The sequence below is a fragment of the Coturnix japonica genome, chromosome 1 (assembly GCF_001577835.2).
Source record: "Coturnix japonica isolate 7356 chromosome 1, Coturnix japonica 2.1, whole genome shotgun sequence".
Classification (NCBI taxonomy): Eukaryota; Metazoa; Chordata; class Aves; order Galliformes; family Phasianidae; genus Coturnix; species Coturnix japonica.
The window spans coordinates 110,264,680-110,291,639 of NC_029516.1; the positions used below are offsets into that span (position 1 = coordinate 110,264,680).

The 26,960-nt window shown below is 38.9% G+C and overlaps 1 protein-coding gene and 1 long non-coding RNA gene across 6 annotated transcripts in view; one reads left to right on the forward strand and one right to left on the reverse strand.

The window, feature by feature from the left end:
* LOC107325658 overlaps nt 1-26,177 on the forward strand; it is a 40,949-nt gene extending 14,772 nt beyond the window's left edge. Inside the window, exons 2-5 of the long non-coding RNA XR_001559734.2 lie at nt 2,550-2,682; nt 5,130-5,209; nt 5,988-6,061; nt 25,257-26,177. This is a non-coding gene — a long non-coding RNA (uncharacterized LOC107325658). The remainder of the gene's footprint in view (nt 1-2,549; nt 2,683-5,129; nt 5,210-5,987; nt 6,062-25,256) is intronic.
* GLRA2 (glycine receptor alpha 2) overlaps nt 12,918-26,960 on the reverse strand; it is a 121,241-nt gene continuing 107,198 nt past the window's right edge. For all 5 annotated transcript variants that reach the window (XM_015886733.2, XM_015886723.2, XM_015886741.2 and 2 more), the window contains one exon: nt 12,918-14,429. In XM_015886733.2, the coding sequence (XP_015742219.1) occupies nt 14,151-14,429 (279 nt within the window). In that variant the 3' untranslated portion in view covers nt 12,918-14,150. The remainder of the gene's footprint in view (nt 14,430-26,960) is intronic.

The window sequence follows — 26,960 nt, forward strand, 5'->3', positions numbered from 1 at the left end:
AAAACAGGGCTTGGAGGCTAGGTGTGGGGTTGAAATCCTCTTTGTGACTATTCTAGCTTATAAGGTATGTATGATTAGTGAGAAGTTGCTCAAACCTGTGAGTTCACAGTTCTGGAAACACTGTGATACCTGAAAGGAAAGCCAATTCTCTGCTTCTGAACTCTTAAAATAACTCTATTTATTTATTTATTTATTTATTTATTTATTTATTTATTTTCCCTGTAGGACTGATCTATCTTGTTAAAGAAATCAGCTCCTGCCTTGTGATTTCTTTATTAATGGACCCTCATTGGGAATTTTCCCTCTGCCTTTGTCATGGATTTATCTAGATCAATCTGTGCCTATGGCAGGGGGCAGCCAGCCTATAGGCCCCCTGGCCCAAAAATGGGAAGGGAAAAGGGGAAGGGTAGGGAGATGGGAGCTGGGCCCAAAAACAGAACAGTGGCAATGATCTAAGGAGGAAAGTTAATTTTACTAAATATGATATCAGAATGCAAGATAACACAATATAATACAATATAATTGAAATTGAGGCTAATAAATCAAATAAAATGAGAAAGAGAGTGTCCGAAACCACAAGCCTTACCATGAATTGAAGGCGCATGTTTGGGGAGCACACCCATACACTGCCAGGCGGTGAGAGAGAGAGGGATCCCGTGACTTCTTTCCATGGCTTGTCTTCCTCTCTGAATGTGAAGTCTTCTGGGACATGTAATCTTTTTTCTCTTCTGAGAAGTATCTGGAAAGTTGTCAGCCCATGGAATTGTAGTATTAACTCTTTAATTCCCTGTGCTTTACATGATGTTATGATGTGGTATAACAATAACAAAATTATAAAACCATGAAGGCCTTTATGCATGCTGGCACCCTCCATTGCAAGTGGACTTTACAGTCGTCATTTACCATTGGGATTTTGATAAATTTTGTTGCTGCCTAACAAAGGGATAGAGATGAGGAGAGAACACTTCATGGTGTGCAGAGCCTGGGGCCTGGGCTTGCCCAGTGTGTAAGTGTAGAAAGGCATCCACCATGACATCAAGGCAGTGGCTTTGTGCACGGTGTTCAGAAGAAAATAATTGCAGATTACTACTGCTGAATCCACAAAGGTTATTGTCTATACAGCAGCCAGAGATGTAATTGTTGCATATGTTGGCATAGCAGGCTTAACCTCACTAATTCAATTATAGTAGCAAGCTCAAGCAATTCAATGACACCACAGAGCTCAATCACAGAAGCGACGACAGTGAAATTATAACCAAGGAGCCTTCATCTCCATGAAGTTACCTGGGTATCCAAGGTCTCAGATGACTCAGACAGACTGAAGATGACATGTGCATTATCATCATACCTGCCATCAAAAGTGTAGCTAGCTCATTTGTGTGCTACAGTCCATTCCTTGAATTTTGTTACAGAAATAAGTAGTAGCATGCTTTAAGAGTATAGTATATCTATTTGTCTGTCCCTGGCCACATCATAGTCACAAATTAAATGTGAGCATTGATAATCAATTAGACAAATTGTGATTTAATTTCCTCAGGCACAGCTGTGCCCTATCTTAGTAAGATACAACTATGTGAAAAACATGAGGATTCCATATTATTATTTTATCAATATCACTAGAGCTAACCAGAATAAAGTCATTCTCTCTGAATTAAAACAAAAATAAGTTAAAAATATCCACTTACAAGTAGAAAAAGTCCGAACCCATGAAAACTCAATATTGCTCTGGAGAGAAAATGTGCTGTAGTTTTTTAAATAAAATTCATCCGAGTATCCTGCTCCTAGACAGCAGGGGTACAAAGTAAGGGTGTTTTTTCATTTCAGAAAATAGAGGCAGACCACTGAATTACTCAGACTCATTCAGCTCTTCAGCATTCATTAAGTTACAAATGTTGAGGTTCAGAGAACTCAGCAGTCACCTTGTAGTCTAGGATGTATAATTGCTCTATCCAATTTTATTTGCCCTGCTTAATGCAGTATGTCAATTCATGACATATTGATTCAACTTATGGAAGTAATTTTTTTTCCAGTTCATTTAAATTATAGTTTAGACTGAACATGCTTGAAGATGTCTATAAATTATGTCGGCTTTCAGTGAGACTACGTTCAAAAATACAATTCAAATAAAAAGTGCTAACCAATTTTGTTTAATTATTGATTTAAGCCTACCTTGTTTCTGGAAAATGTAATTACCAAAGTTGAATTTGGCCAGATCCGCAGACGATTATATGGATTCAAGTATTAATAGAAGGAACTGTCTCTCCTAGATCAATGTTGGAAATGTATTCTTCACTAGTGGCTGTAAAGAAGTCCAGTAGTGATTCAGAGTATTTGTCCTTCTAACCATCCCCCAAAGGACAGAAAGCATTACTTACTTTCTGGACCCTTTCCAACGTGGTATCTCATTGAAACATTGACTGGAGTGATGCTCTTTGAGTGAAGAAGGATCAGTTTGGATTTTAAACTGAAATGAATGTCTGCATAAGCTTGTGCTTATAAATACATTTTATACCTTCTCAACTTCACTCTTGTTGTCTTTTCCTGTTCAGGCCAACAAGAAATGAAATAGGAAAGGAGGGGTCTTCTAAGGAGGCTTTCACAATACGATCACTCCTGGAAGCTTCTCCACCAGCCTCAAACTTGTGAAGCAGAGGATGAAGTCCCAGACACTGGCAACAGAAAGTGAGATTAACAGTTTAAACTGTGATTATTTAAATTATTATTGCTTGTTGCCCTAGAAGGGTGTGACTTCTGAGAACACCTGAGGATTCAGGTGTTTGACAAAATTTCTCCTGTTGAGTTTCCTATCAGATGACTTTGCCACACCATCAGGCTAAAAAGTTGTAAACCGAAAGTTTCTATTGCGACATTTTTGTGTTACTAAAACACAAATTCATTTGTCTTTAATGAAAACTGCAGCTCTCCTGAAGGTTAAATTTATTACTTCTAAAAAATTTAATCACTGATCAAATAAAAATCTTTTGCTGATACATTCATGAAGGACAGCATTAAATTTGTAGGAAGATTTGAAAAATTATGTTCAGCATTCTGAAATGGTTTCAGGATAACTTCGAACTCATGTTTTTGAATTATTGTAGAAATCACTGTGGTGGTATTTGCTTTCATTACAAATCTACAGCCTTCTTTCAATCTAACATGAACGCTGGGGGCTCTGAAAGACTTTCTTTCCCGAGTAACTTAGGTATGTTAGAAACACCCCCTCCAATAGAAGCTGTTTGTTCATTTTTTCACTGATCTGCATTGATGTGCTATTAGTGGGTTCAGAAGTGACTCAGGACAGGTGAAGAACCCGACTGTTCTCTTTGTGTTTGTCTTGCCCAGCCTTTACTAGACCCAGCACTGGGCACATCAGGAGTCTTTGGACAAGGATTTGAAGGTTGGGAAGGAGAATTAGAATGGCAGCAGATGCCAGGGCATGGGGAGTATTTGCTGATAAAAGAAGACCCGTATTGATTCATAACTGTTCAACAAAAGCAGCACTCCTTACAAAACCAAGAGGCTGAGATCTGCGTGTTTTCAGGGCTTCATATTTGAGATCTTTCACTTTGAAAATCGTAACACTGAAAAACAGATTTTTATGAAGAGCTGAGATAAAGCGGATGTGATTTCTGTGGGGATTTCCCCGCAATGAAAGGAAACCCATGATACTATGCTGCTTGGTCCCAGGTCAGGGAAGAGGTCTCAGCTGGTCAAGAACTCGGGTTATGTCCCGCTGTGCCCTCAGCCAAGAGGAAACAGCTTGCAGCCCATGTGGCACTCTGGGGTGAGCAGTACACACAGCATTAACATTCATCAGGACCCAATGACCTGTCAGTCCGGTTTGGCAGCACCGCCTGAAACACCCCAGCATCTGCTGGGAGCATGTAGGGACAGTTGTCACTACACTTTCTCTTTTTCTGTTGTTTTCCTGTTAAGGTGAGTTCTAAAGTCCCTTAAAAGTTTCCCACTGCAGAGTCACAAGGTGCAACCCACTGTGTACTTAGGGGCTTCACACCATTGGGAAAAGGCCAGGAATTGCTATCTGGGAGAAAAGAGATTTGGAGTTACAAAACAATGACTGGGAAAAATTCCAGGTGAAAGAGTTGATCTGACTATAATATGTAAGGCTGAGATTTACAAAAGCACTTAATAATTTGAGTGCCTCACTTCTTGTGAGAAATCTTTGAGGCCTTATGTTCAGAGAATAAGTGCTTGGCGTTTCCTGAAAATTATGTCTCCGTTAACATATTTCAAGTGGTGCATGAAGAAGGAAAGCTATTGAAAATCACTAGGCCAAGATGTTCTTCACCAACTTAAAATGGTCAGACAAAACATACTGTCACGCTGAGACACAGATCTTCTTCAAGGATTTTGAACATTTTTTCTCTTTCTCTAAAGGAGTGATTAAATAACGATGTATCTGAAATCTTACACTGCACTTCAGTTGTGTCATGAAAGATGGAATTCCTATTTGATATTAATGGAGCAGGTGAAACGTGAAATGATATTTCTTTAATCTTTAATGAAATTTCTGGTTTTAGCATTTAGCTCGTCTGTTCAGTGACACAGAAGAGCTAATAATATCACTGTTTTTGAAGGATTTATTCACTACAGGCAGCCTGATTTTCTGAATCTGTAGGAGGCTGCTTAGGTGCTCCAATGATGCATGAAAATAATAATAAAAAAAAATCCTGTGTCCTTGAAGCCTAGTGAGTAGAATTGGAAAGGTATAATTAAGAAAGAAAAAATCTTGCAGTAAGCCACCACCCTGGAACAGCAACGCAGTAGTTCAGGAAATAACAGTTCTCCAGGAATTAACAGGAGCAATGGCTTCTCAAAGAGCTCTATAACTTGGATAAACACCTATACATTCAACAATAAAATGGTGAAGGGTGCTCTCTGTAGCATACTGTTTCTTTGCTAAACTACATCACTGATTTGAAATTGAACAGTTGTTTTTGTAAAGCACCACAAAATGAGAAAGGTTACTAATAAAGCTGCAAAATATGGGAGGAGGAACTAAACTTATCTCATGAGAGGCAGGACAGATAGGTGAGAAAATACTGCGCACCACCAAAAGCTTTCTTTCAGTTTGTTTGTTGATGCCTGCCTCTTTATTGCATCTCCAGGTCCTGGTTGTTCTTCCATTAAGAAAAGCCATTTGGCTGAAGAGCAAGATGGTGAAGTAGAAGCAAGAGAATATCCTCTGGTAATACAGGAAGCTCTCATGGCTACACAGACTGAATCCTCACCATGAACAGCTTTGAGGAGTGAGAGAGCAATCGAGGCAGAGAAATATGGACACAGTCTCCCATGAGTTCAAGGAGTCTCCATAGACTCTTTTAAAGCTCCATATTCTCTGATATACACCCAGTGTTCCTTCTCCAGTACAGCCTCTTCGGAATCAAGTAGGCTGTATGACCTCTTGAACTTATCCTCCTCCACTTTGATTTTCCATGATCATTATCCAAATATCCAAATTTTTCCCTTTTCTTTGTGGAGGGAAGGGAAAAGGAGACTGACCTTCTTAAAACAGAGGAATGTTGCAGAGTTATCCAACACATGAAATTATACTTCCAAAAGTCAGAGATGTTCTCCCATACTTGTTAAAGCTAGCCAGAAATGGAGCTAATATAAACCTTGGCCATTCTCCCAGATGAGTGTCCTAATAATAGAAATGCCCCTCTGACTGAGTAGCTGATACTGGGGTTCTGCCAAGTGATTTCCATTAAAAAGAGCCATTGGTGACAGATGTCCAGTACAATATCATTGGTGGAATCCTGCTTGTCATTCTTAGTGCACCGCTGGCATGAGCAAGAGTAGGTCCATTTTCCATGTCCTGTTTTCAGTTCTCTTTCTGTAATTAGCACTTTCCTGGTGTCTCTGCTCTTCATGAGGTCTCTCCAAAGCCTGCTTCTCTTTACTTTCCGGTTATGCTATGTATGTGCACAAACAATAAAAACAAATTTGCCCTCTTACCCTTGCAGCAGCTCATAGGAAGCCTTCCAAGCCTATGTGACTGAGCTGGGGAGCAGTGCTGTGTTCAGCCCGATGTTAGTGGGTAAGTTTTTTCTGTCTCTATTATTTTGTATGGTTTCTTCTTCAATCTAAGCTGGAGGAAGAATTGTCAGTGAAACTGAGGGCATTTAGTAAACCTATCAGGTTGCAGTGGCTAGAGATGAGAGATATGCACAAAGAGCTCACAAAAGCCACTGTTACTTGGCCATATGGCCATTTAGCTATTGTTAGAAAACACCACTGTAAACACAAAAGAGCTAAAAACTTCTAAAAAGGGATTTGCACAAGCTATGATAACAGTATTCAAGCAGCTGTAATCTATCTCATCCTGAACTACTCCAAGGACCAACACTGTTCACAGCTTAATCTAGATACTCTTGGATCTGCGCATTTCTGCAAGGCAAGACTTCTTGTTTTTCATAGGTAACCTGGGAAGTTGGGTGGCTCTTCCAGGCATTGGTGCCATAGGGAAACTCCTTGGCCATGTCTGGGGTTTTTTGGAACCTGTCTGTGCCATTGTGGCTCCTTTGCCAGCAAAAGGGGAAGGGAAAGGCCGAAGAGCTCGCCATTAATTTTTTTCCCTTCTGTTATATAAATATCAGCTCAGATTTTAATTTGCAGGAAAGGTGTACCTCAGTAGTACTCCCAGCCACATTTTATGCCAGACTCTTCTGATGTGACCCAAAAACCTTATCAGAGAGCTTTGGGCAGAATGTCTGCTTAGCACAACTCACCACAGATACATCTGAGTGCTGCATTTGCAGGATATCAGATCCACGCTTCAGCTATTTTGGATGGCATATGTATTTAATCCATGGCAGTATATTAGCAGATCAGATTTAGATTAATCAGGCTGAAGGTAACTTTTGGATCTTTTCCACAATTAGGTCAGAGATAAATATGGTAGATTGTTATGTGCCACAACACAGGCAAGCACTGGGCAGCAGGTGAAATTTTCAGGGACATCAGCCAAAGAGATGATACTGTGATGAGATTAAGGGAAGCAAAGTCAGTAGTGTCTGTGGGTATCTGCATGTGTGCACTAACGTGATTTGAGATTTCAATTTAAACAAACCATTAATTAACACTGATTTTTTTTTTCTCTGCTGTTAAAGCAGTGGATATGCAAATGTGCTATATACTAAAATATCCTTTTCTATTTCCTTAGTGTTGTAAAATAGGTCCTGCCCACTGATACTGATAGAGAAAGCTGGAGCTAGAATAGCAACACAGCTGTTCAAAACCAAGGGGAAGTCCTTAGTTTTGAGGCTCTTTAATGCTTGAAATACAGTCAGCAAGCATAAGTACCTTTAAAAGTACCTTTAAAATACATTTAGTATGTCCAATGTAAAATGTGACAGTGGATATTTGTGGGACAATTTTCTGCAAATTAAAAATTGAGCTAAGGGTAATAAATCAAAGGAAATATTTAAAAGCTCTCTAGCCTCTACCAGTGCCCCTTGGAAAAGGCTTCTAAAGTACTATTCTACACACAGATTCTGATGAGAGAAAAGTTTGATTAAAATATTAAAATGTATTTAGGAAATTTTTCATTTTTGTGCTCAATTACTGCACTTACAACACCAGGAGGGCAAGTGGTAAAACCTCCATTACAGCAATTCAAAGAAAAAAATTCACTGGACTCCAAAGTGAAAAGCAAGTGTGCTGTAACAGCGGAAAGATGAGATTCTGCTGAGATATTGCCCACAGTGAAGTTTTCTAAAGGACTCTTCACCTTCAAACTGCAATGGTTAGGATTCCATCAATACAAAAGTCAGTACAGTACAAAAGTTTTTACTCGAGTTGCACTAAGAAATGAACAAACAAACAAAACAAGAAAGAAATGTACATATATACTTACACATACATATGTTTTTCGCTTTGCTCTTTTCATGGGTTAGTAAAAAATTCTGATATTCTTCCAAGCAGGGAACGTGCTTTCAGGGTCCTGTAGCATTTCAAATGATACATATGAAAGGGGAACTCAAATTTCCTGTGACAGGTAGCTCTTCTAGATAATAGCTTTCTTAAGCTAATGCCTTGATAATAGCCCTTCTCCTCAACCACCAATGAGCATCATTGGCAAGTACACTTAGGTCCCACACTTCTCTCTGAAGATGGATCCCACTAGGTTATTACAGGAAAAATATACTCATCCTCATTGTTCAAAGGTTAACTAGCTCATCACAGATATCTATCAATTCTCCCCCAAAAACAAAACAAAACAAAACAAAACAAAACAAAACAAAACAAAACAAAACAAAACAAAACAAAACAAAACAAAACAAAACAAAACCAGCAGTCCGTGTCTGTCCTTCATATTTCAAGCAGCGGACTAGAGGACAACATTCTCCACACAGTGGCAGTCTTCTTACACACTCTCAAGCTTCTTCATACCATTTCTGGCTGCCAATACAGAGAGAGGAGGTAGTAGTGTCTCCAGTGTGAAATAGATATCTAGTGCTCTCATTTTCTCAGTGGAAAATGCTTGCTAAAGGCTTTCTCTGTCTCTGCATGCAACATTCTTATTTGGAGCTTGTGTCCTATCAGGCATTTTGCAGTAGGATCTTCATTTTTATTAGCAGGACTATACCCAGAAGACAAGAGTGAAAATATTCTGTAAAGAATCTTCTTTTTTTCCTCCTTTGTCTTACCTGGAGGGGGTTCTGCTCCTGGCCCCACCATTGTTTTGCTTTTGACTATTTCCTGGCCACTTCTCATCCCTGAGAGTGGCCTTTGTCCCATTCCCCTTGACAGGTCTTGCTCACGGATGCTATGCTGAGTTGACGTGTGCATTGACTGGCTCTTTCCCCAGCCTGCTCATTGACAGCACTCTGGAGCTCCCCACAGAACATCTGGGGGTGGGATAGGATGAGTGTGCTGGTAAAGTTATCACTGAACAGTCACTCACAGCACGCTTAAATTCAGAATATGCTGCAAGCCACAGAGGCCTTCTGAGTGGCATGTTCTAAGTTTGGTCATCAGGAGCACCAGGAAAATCACACTTGTACGTGTGGCCCTCCTTTCACACCAAACATTGGTGATACATTCTCCCTTCTCTGCTCTCACTGCCCCACTCTGGAGCCATGTTCTGTGTAATGACCACTGAAGTTGTTTTTCAAGGGTATATCCAGATTGCTTTGGATTGCTCTGTCTCAGGGGCCATGTAAGGCAGACAAAGGGCACTTGAAGCTCAAAGAAGGGAATTTACCTGGACCAAAAGTGCAAAGATGGCATTGATTCTGCTACAGTGCTGTCAAGATTAGCATTCTGAGTCACCTGAGGGAAAATGAATTCATTTTCCCTGAATCCATTTTAATTCATTTGCTAAAGAAAAGACAAAGCAGAAAGTTGTGGAACTTTCACCCTTCTGTCAATGCACTGTCGCTAAGAGGTACTAAGGAATATATTCCCCCTCTGGGCCCTAAGAGGCTTTTCACAGACAGCTGAAAGAGGAGCTATGGCTCCATCTGCCACCATACTAGCACTTTGCTAAAAGTCAGATTCAGATCTTTTAGTTAGCTGAAAAAGCTGTGGTTTTGAATCAGTTATATAGCTGTTCAGATGATGAGAGAGCATTTTATATCATTTGTATCAGTAAAAACATGGTGTTTAGCACAAGTAAAACGTTGTCAGGATCCCCAGAATTCACTTCTTTTTCATTAATACTGCCTCACAGGCTTTCTCCATAGCAAGAATATTAATTGAGCTCTTTTGTTTCAGTGGGAACTCACGGAACTGAATGTATGCTTTTCACGAAGTCAGTTTTCTTAATTATTATCTGAGATGCTTGTTTTGACTCAAATTTCTGTTCTTCCTTAGAGGATACTGAACAGAGCTAATCCGCTCTGAATATTTTCCCTCCCAGATTATTTCTGCTGCCTAGCATTGGAAACTTATCCTTCACTGGGGACTGATCTGGAAGCTGGTGAAGTCAATGAAGCACTTTCTTAAATTTTTTTTGTTCCTTCAGATTTCAGGGAGCACTGCACTGGAATTAGAAGCAAATTGGCTATATAAATTTGTCTGGAACTGGTGAAACTGCTCTTGTTTTGCAGCTTAGCCCTAAATGTGATGACATTTCACATTTTCCATGCAAAAGTAGGAGAAGTATCTTCAAATTGCATAAATATCTTCCTTTTCTCTTCCTGTCAAGCCAGAGGAGATTAATTTTTAAAGTAAAATCTGTAGGGGGCATTTATGGGGAAAGCGTGACTGCGCAGATTACTCTTCTAGGCAGGAGTTCCTTCAGGCAGCCTTGGTTTTGGCTTTCCAGTTCTCAAAAAACTTGAAGGCGTGAACTTCCACATCGAAAAGCATTAGAGTAAATTACTTTGAAGGCCTGGAAGAAACTGTTTATCAGTTTATAGATAATGAAAATGAGTAGATTCATTAAAATATTTCCATGCTACTTTGGGTAATGCTGATCTCTTCCCATATCTTTTGTTTCTTTGTACCTTTCTAATTTTAAAGAATAAAGATTGGAAAGCTTTGCATATTCTCTTTTTGTCCACACATTAAATTTATTTCTCTCTTTATTTAGAATTGTATTTCTAAACTTAGAAATGTAAATATTGTGCTGAGTCAGATCTTTTGAATATATTCATGAATCATAGAATCATAGAATCATTTCAGTTGGAAGGATCTCTTTAAGGTCACCTAGTTCAACACTGTGCAATTAACAGGCATACCTACAGCTACATATAGGTGCTCAGAGCCCAACCAGCCTGACCGCGAGTGTCTCCTTGGATGGGGCATCTACCACCTCTCTGGGCAACCTGTGCCAGTGCTTTACTAATCTTATCATAAAAAACTTCTTCCTTATATTCAAAATAAACCTTCCCTATTTTAGTTTGAAACCATTTCCCCTTGTTTTAACACTACAGATTCTGCTAAAGAGTCAGTCCCCTTCTTTCTTATAGCCTCCGTTTAGATACTAAAAGGTAATGTGACTTCAAGTGATGCAGAACCCTATTGCTGATATTAGGATACCACTTCAGCACAGTGAGAGTCCTTTGCAGGAAATGCCAGTGCCTGCAATCTCACAGATTACTTCCACATTCCTCCAGAATGTTTTCGGTAACATCACTTATTTAAGGCTATAAGTTTTGGCTTCTGCCTCACCTTTGCTCAGCAGCTCCTGGGCCACTAACATCAATAATAGGTTTGAACAAAGATGAAGGGTTCTGGCAGTTTAGCCTGCAGTAGCTAAATATAATTTTCCCATCAGTTCTTTCCTATTGCCTATTTCCTACTACATCTCATGCTGGGGAAGAAGTGACGCAGGGCGATAAAGTTGCAGTACCTGTGGAGGAGTGGGGTTGGCCTTTACTGTTCACTTCTGCAGCAGGATTAAAAAATCTGTCCCCAGAGGCATCATGTATCCCAGGATTTCCCCCCCCCCCCCAACAGTTAAAAATTGTCAGTAACTCATGTGACACTCTAAAAGCTTCTATTGCTATAGCACTTCTGACCTATGATTCAGAGAATCATAAGTGGTGGCTCTGTATCCTGAAAAAATATGGAGAAAAAGTACAGAGAAGCAAAAAGAGATCTCTCATATTGCACATTTTTGACACTTTGACTCCTATGGCAATGAGATTTTTCTTAAAGATTCTTTTTATTGATTTGGCTTTATCATAGTGCATGACAGCATCTATCCAGTGAGAGGTGACTTAACCTTTCTCCTCGAGTACTGAACCAGTCAGGTCCTACCAGTCACAGCAGGATCCCAAAGACCTGACCTGATGCTACACTCTTGGGGACCTGCTTTAAAGACATGTTTTCTTGATAAATTAGAAGTCATTCTAATAGTTTTACAGCTAAATGTGAGTAGTTTAAATGCCTCAGGGCTTCATTTCATCTTACTAGCTAGAATTTTGTCCTGCAGCTTTGTCAATACATCTGCACACTCTTCAGAATTAATCCTGGATCTCCTTCCTTCCATCCTACTCTATTTCCTACTTCACGGAGCCTGTTTGGGACTTATTTTCTAAGCCATTCTTTTTCCTCTTACATTAGTGTCTTGAAATGGAACTACTCCATTATTTTAATCTACTACTTCTCTGAGTGTGAGATGACGGCTTTCTTTAGTCCTTACTTCTCTGGTAAATCTACTGAGCATTCATTTAGGAAAGCTGTGTCCTTCTGCAAGGCAACCTAACACTGTTAGCTGACTTTTTATCTGAAGGCAGTTTCTCAGCCAGTTTACATCTTCCTGGTGCCAGTCACGCTCTTTGAATGAAGGTTCTCTGATACCAGGCTAATACTAAATCCCCTCTGGGTGAGATGGTTCACAGAACCATTGCACAGCATGCCAAGAAATCTTCTGTATCATGATGTTATCAGTGTTATCAGCACACCTCAAACTTGATCAGCAGAATGTATTTTAACAAACTATTTTGATTCTTATAACCATGTGCTGCAAAGTACGCATCGGGATCCACAGTCTCAAAGATATGAAGCAGGCTATTGCAATTCAGTCACAAATATAAGTGACAGGAGTGTTCACAGACATGAGGAGGATAAAGGTAACATATAGAACTTTGGCTTTCTGCCATAAATTTACATAACTGCTTGGGAATTAGCCTGACAAAACTTCTAGATTCCCTCCTTGGTCATGGTACAGTTGATGGAAGCTAATCAGATTGGGCTCAGCCTTGCATAACTTGTGGAATATGTCACGTTCTAGCTGCACTTTTGAGACATTCATCGACATAATCCCAGGGACGACAACATCTCTTTTACTACAGGACTGATACAAAATTAGGCAGAATTAGAATTAGATTAGAAGGTTGCTTTTGACCATCTTATTCTTGACAGAGCAGTGGAATAGTGGAAGAGCTGGACCGTGGTGGGAACAGCTCTACTGCAAATGAAGAAAAGAGCATAGGAAATGATAGTAGCACATTAAGCTTTATTGGAATTGAACAAATACCTTTTTTTCTTCTTTTTTTTTTAATAAACCCATTTACAGCAAGTGTAAAATTGTAATGTTTGATTCATTTTATGTTACAGGTTGTCTTCTTCTGTGTAAGCAAAAATACCATCTTTTTTTTTTTTTTTTTTTTAGTTTTATTTTCTACTTTAAAACATGTAGCAAGGATTTGAATAATGCAGATCCGGCACCAAAAGGTAACAGGTTCTGAAAATCACAGTACAGTTTTAAAATTCTTAGGTTAGTCATGATATTTAAAATGATAGCCACTTTGAGTAAAGATATAAATAAGAAGTCTGTAAACAAGTTGTGTTTACCTATAGAGCTATTGATCGCAGCTACAATGAGAGCAGTAATAGAAACTCAATGCTAAACTGAGCTACACCTTTGAGGAACCAAGTTCTTACTACGTAGTGTGGTACAGGGTAGCACAATAGGTAAAATACAATTTGGCACCTCAAGTTGCATGTAAAATCAGCAGAAATAAAATGAAGTAAGTGCACTGTCTTCCAACAAAAATAAACTGGGCAGTTTCACTGGTTTTGGAGTGTCAGCTATCAAATAAATCACACAACACACAAGTTCAACCCCAAAATTACAATTCTAGTAAAGCAAGATAATATTAAAATGCACACCCACAAGGATAGTAAAGTATAAATCTGTTTTTGTTTTTCCTCTCCTTTGTCCGTAGAAATAATTTACAACCCACAAAAGGACTCCTTGGTGAAACCACTAACTACAGACATGGTCATGGAATGTAGCTCAGTAGACTTGTTTCAAATAGAAAGGCAACATTATCCTGAAAAAGTTTGGTCCTCTTATAACTCACTGTACTGTAGCCACCACAGTCTCTTGGTAGATGTTTTAGGAGCACTGTTTGTTTTCTGATTCTCTTTTGTTTCAAACAATAATATCTTGGTGATAAAGTTGAGTAAAATTTGGCCCCTTTTACAGATGTCTGGTCAATGCTGAATCTGGAAGAACACTGAGAGTACATCAGGGGAACCCTTATTGACTGGTCTCAGGCATATTGTCTCATGCAATCACTTTTCCTTCTGTAATTCTTTTCCTTTTTCATTTTCTCTTCAGAGTCCTGAGGGGAAAAAGAAACCCTTTATACAAATAACAGAGAGACATTTCACTGTTTATTTACATGTGGATCACTTTGGCTGACAAGTCCTGGCAAACCAGTTTCCTACTTCTTATGAATGTCCTCATGCCGTATAATTTTGTATGTAATCCAGTAAAAGATGTTGAAAATGAGGAAGGCGAGTGGGAATGCAGCACGGGATATTGTATCAATCCTTTTTGCGCGGTCAACAAACTTCTTTTTGATGGAGTCTGAATCCTTTGGTGGTGCTGGAGGTGGGTTTGGGGGAGTAGCCTTTACTGCTGTGCCGTCTTTGACTTGGAGACAGTGACCCATGCCGTAGCCACTAAAATTGAATCGACTGTCACGAGCAACCTCATCTTCCTGCGAGAGAAAGAAGATAAATGAGAGACACAGTCACCTATGTACTGAGCATGTTGTACACTTGAATAGTTGATATGCACCCCTCCAAAGCACCTAAGTAAACCAGCTGATTAAGTTATAGTACAAAACCAGATTTAAAAGACAAGTAATTAAAACTCAAGCAATAAGACAAGGAAATAAGGTGACTGCCAATGTTTGTGAACCTGAGCTTTTCTCTACGGCCAAGGCAACCAAACCAAATGAATAGCAGGTTGCATCCCAGCCCTGTAAGTAAGAGACCTGATGGCACAGATTTCTCATTTCCTTGGACTTGCTGCAGCAAGCAGACCTAGTTATGTTGGCAGTAGGTTATCTGCTCTCGTAGGGTTGACTTGAGTAGCCTGGGCATCCAGGAGCCAAAGCTCATGGAAGAGAATGTCCTTGGCCTAGTCTAACTGCAGCCCTGCACCTCCATCCCAGACATATAAAACAAGGATTGATCATATCATCCCCCATGCTCATAGGAATGCTCTGAGAATCAGTACGGCAAAGGACACTGAATGCTTGGATTTAGTAGTAACAGAAAGTTAGGTGCAATATTGCAAACTAACATAACACCATATTGCAGAATTTTTTTCTCTTGTCTAAGTAGGTAATAATTGGTTTAAGAAAGATGAGTATCTACCACTTAACTTCATCATGGTTCTGTGATGAAAAGTCTCAGGCTGCTTATGCTGGTAAAATCTCACAGCCACTTCTCCTGTCTGATAACACAGTAATATAAGCATTAACAGTCACTGGAAACTCTTCATAAAGGAAACAAACCAGTTTTATTCCTTTTATTTAGGCAGTGATGAAATGTAGATCCAGCAACATGCCCTAAACGCTTTCCCCTTGACTGAAAAATACTTCATTGTTGAATTTAAATGACCTCTTCTTGGGATCACAAGCAACTCACTCACTCAGGGAATACTCCCTAATATTTCTCTCTAACTCACAGTTTTCTGATCTTAACAGAGAATAAAGACTGCAAGAAAAAACATCAGAGCTGTAAGACACTGAATAAAGAGCACGTTTGCTGAATGTGGGATAAGGATTGACAATAATTTACTCCAAATCATGATGTAAATAATTGCTCCTTCATAGCTGCACTGCTTTCAATAATTTCATTTTTCTCTCTCCTTGTCTATCACACTGGATTTAGCTATATCATTGGGTTTGCTCTCCTTACCTTGGAGCTAACATGCAAATGAGAATAACCAGAGGTGAGATCCAAAAATATCAAATGAGGAATAGTCACTTGGAGGTGAATTGAGTGCTTGGAGGGAGAATAAGCAATAAACAGTGCTTTTGAGACCTTGCCACTTCAGGTTGAAGACTATTTTACAATTTACCCGTGAACAGGTGCATTACTGTAAGGCTGTTTGAGCACCTATCCAAGATTTATATCCCTTTTATACCTCCAAATATCACCATCATTAAAAGTTTAGACTTCTCTGTTTCAATATTATCTATATACAGTTTGCAATTTCTCAGTGAAAACCCCCAAATTCTGCTTTTCTAGATGCTAATAAATATATAGACTGTTCTAAAGATAAAGCCATTGATACCTAAGTTCTGGATAGTCTTATGCAAGACTTCTCATGCATGACTCAACAACACCACGATGTCCTCCAATAATAAAGGGAGCTGCTTCCATTGCACTTTCCCCTTTTTACTAAATTGGAAAGAAAAAATGAATGCCCAGGAGATGAAAGGTGTTTAAGAAGATAACAGATTTTGAGCAGCTGTGTTACCATATGTACTTCATCCACTTTTTAAAAAGTTTTACTTCTGTTACTAGTGAGGGATCCATGGGGGGAAGTAAAATGTACTGAACCTCACACAGGACTTGGAAAGCCCAGACTTCCACACTTTACTGGACCACAGCTACGTTTTGAGGGGCTGAGCAATTCATCTTCAATATTACAGCCCTGTTTTTGAGCTTACATTATTGTAACCCAACTGAGAAGCCATCTAAGATTGGGGAAAATTACCTTTAAATTGTATGCTACCAGTTCTTCATCAAAAAACTTTTAGTAGTAAAGAGCCATCTGTTTCCCAGCAGTATTCAGAGCCTTACATTTCCCCTCATCAGACAGTTGGCTGTACCAGTTCTTTCTCTTATAACCCAGAGGAAAGTTTCCCCATGCTACCTTTCTATTTAGGACTTTCAGAGATGCCAATTTACATTGGATTCAAGAGGTACAGTATTCTTCTGGGATACGAGGAGTATGTGCTCAGCTGCTTTCTCTGCTTGAGCAGATTTCAATTTCCTTCTCCCTGATGAAAGTTTGAATTGGCTTGTTACCTGCTCTCCCAATGTGGTGGTGTTTGCTGGTTGCAAAAAAGCGTGCATATCAGTAGCTTTTATGTTTACCAGAAAAACTCATTACAAAGCCTAAATAACTAATGAAGAGAATAGTACCGAGTTCCTACTCAGCCACTTTTTTTCCAACAGAAAATTGGTACTAGTAACACATAAGACTCCTCTTGAGCAGGGGGTTGGATGATATGACCTCTAGATGTTCCTTCCAACCTCGAACATGTGGTGATTCTGTGGTCTTTGTCTTTCTGTAAGAAAGTAAAACCACTGCCTTACAAAACAACTGGTGGCTCGCAGCTCCATCCCCATCTCATGATTTTCAACAGTAAGGCCCTCCAGGAGTTGAAGTGGCTTTGCAGTCCGGCACTCGCTAGCCCTCTAAGCACTGCCATCATCTGCAGTCTCACTGACAGTTCCTGACACCATCAGGGCTCCCTCATCTGATCAGGTATCACCTGAAAGACCTCAACATAGCTGCCTTCTTTCATAAAATAAGTCAGTCAGGAAAACTGAATCTCCTGTGGACATCAAGACCCACACATCTCGGAGGAGTTGTGGGAGGATATGTTTCATGTATTACTGCAGTCAGATGTATATCCTGTTGGTCCCCTAAGCCCTTGAACCTTCTCCACCCAAAATAAAGCAGGAATGAATGAAAGGCTTCCTCTCCACTGCTGAAAGGGAGAGAGTTGGGGTAAACTAAAACTGGAACCTCAGGGTCCATGGTGCTTACATGTTTTCTAACTCTGATGTGAACCAGATGGACATTTTTCTCCAAAACATAACTTCTTCACTGAAGCCTAGGACTACACACTGTGATCATTAGCCACGTGGAGATTTTATTTTAGCAATACAAACATGGTTGAAGAGACTATACTTAAGGCACTTTTGTATTACTGCAAAGGTATAATGTGACATTTCAGAGTATCTTCCAGTATTTTGTCATATATAGAAGATTTTGGGGAGGATTTATGGAAATAGGTTACCAAGTTTAGTTTCTTTGACAAAGAGAGCCCTTTCTTTCATGCTTTAGTTTGTGAGATGAAGAATTTACCTCAGGTATTTTCCCGTAACAGCCTCCTTTCACCTGGAGGCGTGGTGACCTACTGGGCATACTACCTCAGGTACTTTCTAACATGGCTACAGAATCACTCTTCATTCCCCAGGTCATATTCAGTTTCCACAATCTCACATACCCTACAGTTTCACCTGAAGGCAGTCTTCTGTTTGTATTTTTCACTGGCTTAGTCACTGGTAAAAGTAAAAAAACACATTGCAAATATTTCCATCTTTGTTGTCATTGGTTCAAACATACAACTTGCATTCATTTTAAACAAAATAGGATCTTTCTTGCTTCACTTTCAGGCTATTTGTGTTTTTACAGACTTTGAAACTAAAATCGAAGAGTAGTTAGAAGCCACTGGAATCAGAGTGGCAGAATCCCCTGCCATTACATTGACTTACTTAAACCTTCTAAAGGGATGTGAAGTAGTCTTGCATAATACATACCCACAACTCAATCTGCCCTTGATTAAGACCCGGGGAAAAGAGTCACAAGCTTGGATGAAAAGCAGAACATAAATAAATAGTAAAATGAAAAGGTTCTTTTACTGTTTTTCTCTCCGATGTTCACATTCCTGAGTATTTCATAATTATCCTCTGAAAAGTTAAGAACATTTCCTGGGAACAGGCCAAATGCTTTCTACAAACACATTTTCAATACCACCTACTTTCCTAAATAGGGTTATGTGTATTTTCTCATGGTGTCATACTGAACATATTTAGATGTTGTTATTAAACAATTTTCATCAAGCGAGAATTTTGTTTTCCCCATTTTTTTAATTTCATTTTATAAATTTAATCATTTTATTTGATCTGATTTGAGCATTAGATTATCTTGTCTTAGCTTTACAATAGACAACATCTAAATCAGAGGTTTTTATATGGTTTTCTTATTCATCTTTGATCTTTATAAATCTTTAATTTCTACTCTATCATGTCCAGAGCGTAATTCATACCAACAAATTCAGGCCAAAGCAATCAAGAAAGGGAAAAATAGTTTAGACAACCAGCCAATTCTCTGCCTTGCATGCACCAATTTCTCTATAGTGTTCTTTGTCCGGACCACTTTTAAATACTTATTGATAGCACTGACTCATTTTAACAATGAGGAAAATGAGAGAGGCTGGTTTCAAACAGTGTATTTAATTTACTCTCTGATGTGATTTATTCTTTTAATTTTGATACTCTTTTTCCAACATATGGTGGGCAAACAATTTAAATGACTATCTAGTTTAATTAAATTTCAAGGGCATAGGAGATTAATTTTGGGTGCAGGGTAGAAAATATTAGGGAAAATTTCCTTTTGGCATTCATAAGCACAAAGTTAGAAAACCACAATAAATTCAGACTTGAACGCAAAATGGAATCAGCAGAAATTAGTCAGCAACATAACTTTGGAGACTTTGTTCCTAAATCATCTTTATGATTTTCTAACGCTTCTCATCTCTCAGCACCTTATAAAAAGATAACAGTTTTGCAAAGACCGTCTTGCTGACACGAATTCAGTTCTTAGGAGTCAGTGAGCATGTGGAGGAAGGTAGTCCAACTGAGAAGCATGGCTGGGTTTTCAAATCCTTTCTGGTTCCCACAGAAGGCTCTAAACAAACTAAGTTGTCAGGAGACAAGGGAAATTTCTTTCATGGATTAACCATTTAAAAAGCAATAATTGAGTTTAGGAATAAAAGATCAGTTTTATAAGGAGGAATTTTCTGGAGAGGTTCTCCTAAGCATCTGCACTAGAGCTAGGAACATGGAAGAGATGTTTAAATTATCTGAGGAAAAGGTTCCCAAGTGAAGGCAGGCTGGAGAAAAAGGCTATTAGGAATGGACAAATCTGAACCAAACAGAAAGATATCTAATACTAAATGACTACGTAACAAAATTGTAGTAGATAAAGTGACAGCTAAAGTGCATTGCAAAAAACCCTATTTAGACATAGATAGTAATATGCTCAGAATTTGTTCCTTCTTGGGTGATCACTGTGTGAATTACCACAGAGGCGACTGAAAACATTAGTTCCGTACTAAGTGGAAGCTGGACAACGAAAGAACAAATTAGAAAATCTTTGCCACTTTATCCATTCATGTTGTGACCAGTTTTTAAACATGAGAAATATTTCTGGTCATCCGAAAACAGGAAAGACACAATAGAATTAGACAAAGTGCCAGAAGCAGCAGCAATAATGATAAAAGACTTTTTATGCATGAGGAGATACAAAGTAGCTGAAATCTCTTCAGCACAGAAAAACTGTGTTTTAGAGATGGAGGATAATCACAAAAGTCATAAAATCATTGTGAAAATTAATAAATGGAGAGAAAATGAATAGTTTAAGGTAATTCTTTTATTTTCTTCCTTTCTCTCCTGTGCGAGAAATAGGAACACAATGACACAATGAAGGAGAAAGGGAGAATTTATTTCTCAGAAGGAAGCTACCTTTCATTTACCTGTGTAAATCATCTTGTGATATGTTTCAGGGGATGAAAATTGGACAATAGCACAGATTCATTAAATATATGTTAATGTGTGGATATCAAATATGTAAACTTAGTTCATGAAAAAGTACATCCTCAATTGCTTATTTTCAGAAAATAGAAAAGACCTACTTGATTATTTAATGGAGTTTTTAAATACAACTTTTCTAAACATCCATGCCTGGCCACTTCTGCAGAAAGGATCCTGGAACAGAAACCATTCGTTTTCACCCTGTATAACATGGCTTAGAATTCAGATCTTCCATTTCTTGGTCACATACTAGGAGCCAGAACTAGTGTTGAAATTTCCAGTATCTTGTACTACTTTGAGTGTCATTTTTCTTCTCTTCACACAGTTGTGCCTTGAGGCTAACTCTTGCTGGTGCAGAAAGAGATGACACCTCTGTAGCAAACCTACGTGCTACAGTTCTTTAGAGGGTATCGGGGATAAAAACTGTCAATTTCACCTCAATCCTGCCCAAAAGTACAGATTAAACAGGGCCCAAAATTTGCCCTAAAAATTTTTTTTCCTAAATAGTCATCTATGTGTTTCATCAAGAACATGAATGGCCCCTGGCTGATCCTGTGGAGTGATTTTGCCCCATCACCATTCTATGTGCCATAATGGTGGCTATCTCAGTGGCTACCCTTTTACTATCTCTCTTAATACCTATTTTTCCTGCTCAGTGAGGTTTGTTTTTTTCCCTCATTTAGATATGCCTTATAAAATCTAAGTAAAATAGGCATTTTATAATAACTGGCATCATTTTAATTAATGGAAGAGAAAATGGTCATTGTCTTCAGAAAGGTTTCCAATTGACAAATTTAGGTTTGTTTTAGAAAATTGTGCCTAATCATACCTCCTATCTCCAATAAACAGCAGAAGAATCTATGAAGCATGACTGATTTACTTACTCTTTCTGTAAGAAGAGCAAGTGAACTGTTGTTAATAGAATAATGAAATGGTAGTTAATGTGGCTTCGCCCCGAACATTATCCAGCTGAAAGAGTAACATAACTTAAACATGTTGTGGAGCAAAAATATTTTCCTGCCTTGGAATATCTGTAAGTTGAATTTAAGTTTTTCAAGAAATTCTTTAATAATAGAGATTCTACAGTCAGTAAGGGTAATAAGTTCATTATTAAAATATATATATATATATATTTCCTTCTTCTTTGGTAAAGAAAGACTTGTTTCTCTCAATTGTGTAAATGAAGTTAATATAAATTTCTTATTCAACTTCATGTTTTATATATAATATGATTAATATTTTAATTTTGAGGAAGGGAGGGAGATTTAGAGGAACTGCTGTTTCCACAAAGCATTATAGATGTTGCAATAGAGAGTTACAGTTCCTAAATAAGAGCAGAGCTATTCCTAACACAGAAAATCTGTGTCTTGGTTTCCCTGTCTTTTAAATGGCAGTGTACAGACTCAGTGCTTTGTGTTGTACAGCCTGCATATTAAATCCTCTGAGGACAGTGGCATTTGAAGGCTGCTCTAAGTTAGCTCTCCTGCCAGTTCTCTTCTAATGACAGCAAAGGCTGACTGGTTCAGCAGTGGGAATGTCACATCAGTCTGTTTTACATCAGACAAACGCATAGTAATGACCTAGATTTTAGGATAATCTGCTTTGACCAGAAAGCTTGTGGATACAGGGCAACCAGTTTGTCACCCTGTCAATGAACAAGGCTGAGTAAACTGCAAAGCCAGTGTTCAAATGTAAGGCTGCTCTGAAATTTTACCCAGCTCTGAGATGGCCCATCAAAGCACAGGAGGGAGGGCAACAGGGCGCTGTGGTTCAGGGATAGTGTGAGGACTATTGGATGGAAAGGGGAAAGAAAAGAAGCACCGTGCAGCCATTGCTTTTCCTACCACAGCACACAGGAGAGCTGAGTTCACAGCCCCAAGTTGTGGACTGGGGATACCTGAGTGCACACCTTCCCCGAAGGTTTCCTGGTGCTTTTCTCCAAGCAGATTTAAATTTTCTGGGGGGGAGATGATGGTTTCTATTGCACTTCTTCTGGGAAATTTCTCATTGCTGTCCGCCTCAGTTGAAATACTTCTTAAATTACCTTTTTGGAGCACCCCTGTGCTCTGACCTTAACATCTCAGTGTGTTATTTATTGAACAGCTGAAATTAAGTAAAAAAGCAAAATAAACAACAACAACAACAAAACACAAGGCCTCGAAATGACTCTTAAGTGATTTACTTAAGATTAACCTGATGTATGCAGGTTTTAAGATGTTTTAAGATTTACCTGATTTATGCAGGTTACCCTCCAGAACAAATTCCCACTAGCAACTTCTTCAGACTTTGTTTCTATTCCTCCAGTTCCCAATACTTGCAAATAGGGTCAGCCCACAACCGAGCTTGCTGCAGGGACTCGGTGCTCCGCCCTTCCTGCCTGGGTTGCTGTCAGGGACAAAGTGCTGCCACCTGCGCCCATGACTGAGGGTCAGCAGCAGCATCCCACCTGGTGCATGCTGAGAGTGGGAAGCATCTACAGAAATGAGTGGGGGGAAAGGAAGGAAAAGCTCATTCTGCAGCCCTGAATGAGGTGGATAAGGGTAATGGGAAGGAAAAAAGTAAAATGTAAGGGAAACAGAAAGGGAAAAAGAAAGACATGGAAAGTCAAGGAAAGAGGCCTTTTTTCTTTCTGTTTGGATACATTCTTTCCTTTGAGCCCTCTGCTACCATCACAAACACCAGCAAACATTTGGAGGTATTGCCAGTGCTTTCTCAGACAGATTTTGTGCATTTAATTTATGCAAATACCACACAAAACAAATTAAATATTGCAAATTGTATTAATAATTTAAATTCTGTAGCTAAAATTAGTTAGGAATATCTGCATCATCTTGAAATGCTCACATGCAAATTTTATAGGTTTTGTTATTTTTTTTTTTTTTTCACTGAGAAGACAAACCAACTGATAAATAAATGCCTTCCTTTCCCAGTTATCAGTTCTTAGCATGGGCTCCTAATAATAAATGTTTTGAGGGTTGGTTTTCTTTTCTTATCTTCCATTACACAAATTATCCATCCTGGATTTGCATATAATTTTGTTCTTGTTAGCCAAGATCTCAATCTGCCTTTCTCTAGCTGTTTTCACATAGCTCAGAAGCGTGACTGGGTTAAACAAAGCACTTGCCAGCTACCTGCACTCCAGACTTTGTTACTGAAATTAAATTGTTGCATTTTAAAAACATCTTGACTGCATGAATATATTAAAAATTTGCTTCACAAATCCCCTTTCATAGTTTCATCTTGATTTTCCCCTTTGAAAGTTATTCTACAAAGGTCTGATATTATTTATATATTCACAGCAAAAAAAGCACTCATCATGAAGTAAAAATCAATGACATTCAATACTATAGCAATTCGATAGTCTAGTCTTTACACAGATGGTTTAGTTTTTCCTCATCTGGTTAGTAATAAATCCCAAAATCCTACAAGGTCATTGGAAAAACTTATTCAACAGTAAGGAAATAATATTTCATTTAAAATGAGGTAGGTAGTTTTTCTTCTGCTATATCAAGCACAGAATTACACATACACGTGCATGCAACCTGTTGGTATGAGCACGTATAAATGCATATGTGCAGCCTACTTAATTTAGTACTCTAATGCCTTTTGCATTGGCTAAAAGAATCTATAAGTGAGAAACACACATAACTAAGGTTGATATTTTCCAACTTAAAGTTAGGAGCTCTCACCAGAGCATTTCTTAAGCTGCAACCTCTATTTTGCAAACCTTTCTACTAGCTTCTTCCCCTTCCAATGCATTTTGAGAATATATGACAGACTGAAAGTTGATCAGACTTCTATCTGGAGCCTGGACACCAGGACAATAGAAGAACAATGTATTTTAGCTCTATTACAAATAATATATTAAAATGAACCTCTCCTGTGGAGAGGAAATTGTGTAATTCAAGAAAGTACCTTCTCTTCAGCTGTCATTCAATTAGGTTTTATAGAAAATACCACTTTCTCTTACAACATCATAAACGTATCTACAATACATGTTCTCCCCGTAATTTGGGAAGAAACAAAAATACTAGAACAAGACCAGGGAGTCTGCACCAACACTGGAAACATCCTGCTCCTCAAACTTGGCTACTGTAACACTAAAGCATGGGTAGACAGAAGGCTGGGCTATGCACACTCTGTTCAATGGCCATCTGGGGTTTCTGCAAGTCTCCATCAGCACTGTGGTAGGATGGTTTACTGAAGATCCAGGAGCTTGCTCATATGTAATGTCTCTGCGTGACACTGTGCTGAATGATATCTCATCACCACATGAAGGGCTGAGTTACCCCTCTCTGGATCTGAGGGAAGAAAATATTTCAGAGAATGAGACCACTGAAGCACCTGAGGGGAAATCTGTCTAGTGGATATTTTAAATGTCTTTGCTGCATTTAAATAGATGGTTTCAGCTTGCCAGTCTTGGAACGGCTCCTAAAATAAACATCGGTATAAAAAATAAGGCTATTTGTTTTGGATGATTAAGAGAATCTGGCTCATATATCAGAGGTGTGACAATTCCAATCACATCTTCATTTTAATTTAAAGGCGAAGAAATAAACAAGGCTTTGTTACTGTTCATGCTGCTGATACAATGTACTTGGCATAATAATCTATGGGATTAGTAAATTGACTCACTGGACTGCCCTTGATCATATGTTCCATTTTCTGCTCAGTGGGGCCCTCTCTAACACCTATATATAACCAGGAATAAAAAAAAAGAGAGACAGCTTTCTCTTAGATCATTACAAGATGATGTTGCATTCAGTTTTCCTCTTGCTTCAGAGGTTGCAAATGATGTGATCTTTCCACCATCACAGATAATATATAGCTGCTGTTTGTCGGCCTTGTCACTTCCTCATGCAGAAATCCAATACTCCCCTCTTGTCACATATTCATCTTAGATGTGTATTCTCTTGCAGGGCCCCAAATGAAACACTTGCCGTATTCCTACCTGCCATTTTCGAGTCTTGGCTTGTCCAGTCCTTCCCTGTCAAAACCTGTTAGCGATCCACATGTGTACTTGCAGTAAATATATAATCTCCTGATTGTAATTAAAATTCTGCATGCTTTTCTATTCAATAAAGGAAAACGCTGTGCATCTTAATCCAGAGCTCTGCTTTTCTATCACAGTTTTTAAATGTCTGATCACTGAACTAATTGCGCAGGCAGGTTGTTTTTAGACTGTATCACACATCTATTAGTTTTATATATCTCAAAATAAGTACTGGGCTAATTTTGGCTCTTCATGAGTGTGTTGAAAAAATGTTTTTTCAGTCCAGGCAGATCTTATAATTAGGACTGACCTCTAAAATGCCTGTAGGATGAAGGGCAGTTTTCTGGAATAGGAAAGGATGAGAGCAGAGGCTCAGAGAAAAGGCAGCTCAGCAGGAGATCAGCACACGTTACAACGTATGAACCTGTGTAGCCATATTTCAGCAGCATATCTGCAGCTGTGCTGCTGATGAGGGAAGGGGAACCGCAGAGCCTTGGGGACAGAAAGAACCTATTGTTATTCCTGTCCAGAAGGGTAAATAATTGTTCAGAGTCTTTTTTACTGACCTTTGTTCCAGGAGAGCTTGTGAGTCAAAGAGAATTACAGGGTGTAAATCAGAAATACTCAGTTACAGGTCAGCACATTCACCAAGAGATATAATTCAGCTCACAGTCTCCCTGAGGAACAATCCCTCACAAATCTCTTTTAAACTCCTGCCTGATGTATTGGGCACATTACAGAAGGAACTATTTAAAAGCACTGATTAATATTTTCAGCCACTGTAAATCTCCCAGCATCCTGCCTGGTGGTGGCTGTGCCAGCTGACCCTCAAAGACCCCTCTTGCTCGGGTTCTCTGCCATCCTCCAATTTTGTAAAAAATTGTAGTTAAAATTGTAGTTAAAATTGTAGTTAAACAACGGAAGAGGAATCAATAACTGGCAAGCCCACATAGCTATCTCTACATTGTAGTGCTTTGAACATGCAAAGATGCTTAAGTCTAAGCCTCTTTACTTCAAATGCTACTGGCAGAAAAGATCCCTGTGTTCATATAAATCTGGTACCAGTTCCTAAGACATCTTGACTTCCACGTGGAAGACAAGAAGGGAGGACTTGTGGGGAGGGAAAGGCCAACGTTCACGCTGCACCATGTCCTGCTAGTAAATCTGGAGTGACCCACCTTGAGATTACAGGCATCTATCTCTGGCAAAGGCAACCCAGATCTTGCACAAGAGGCAAGGAATGCTATACCCCAAAAACTTTCTTTCTACTTTCACTCAGATGGATAGTACCTCTCCACAGGTGAGCTAGTTCATGTTTCATAGCTGAAGGAGATATTTGACAGACTCATGAGAGCTGGGTTAGGCAGCAAAGAATGCACCGCTGTGACAGGGGAAAAGTGAGACTGAGAGCACTGGCTGAGATGCCATGTGCAATGAAGTCATCTGTTAGTATCACACGGTGTGGGAAAAATATTTGGGAAATAACAACTGTTAACATTAAATCCAGAAATGAAAATATCATGTCATGCTACAAGTCAGATATTCAACTGCAGCTATACAAATACCCATAGGATAGCTCACCATAAAAAAGGAGGAAGAAGTAACTGAAGAAGGGAGGGTAACAAATCAT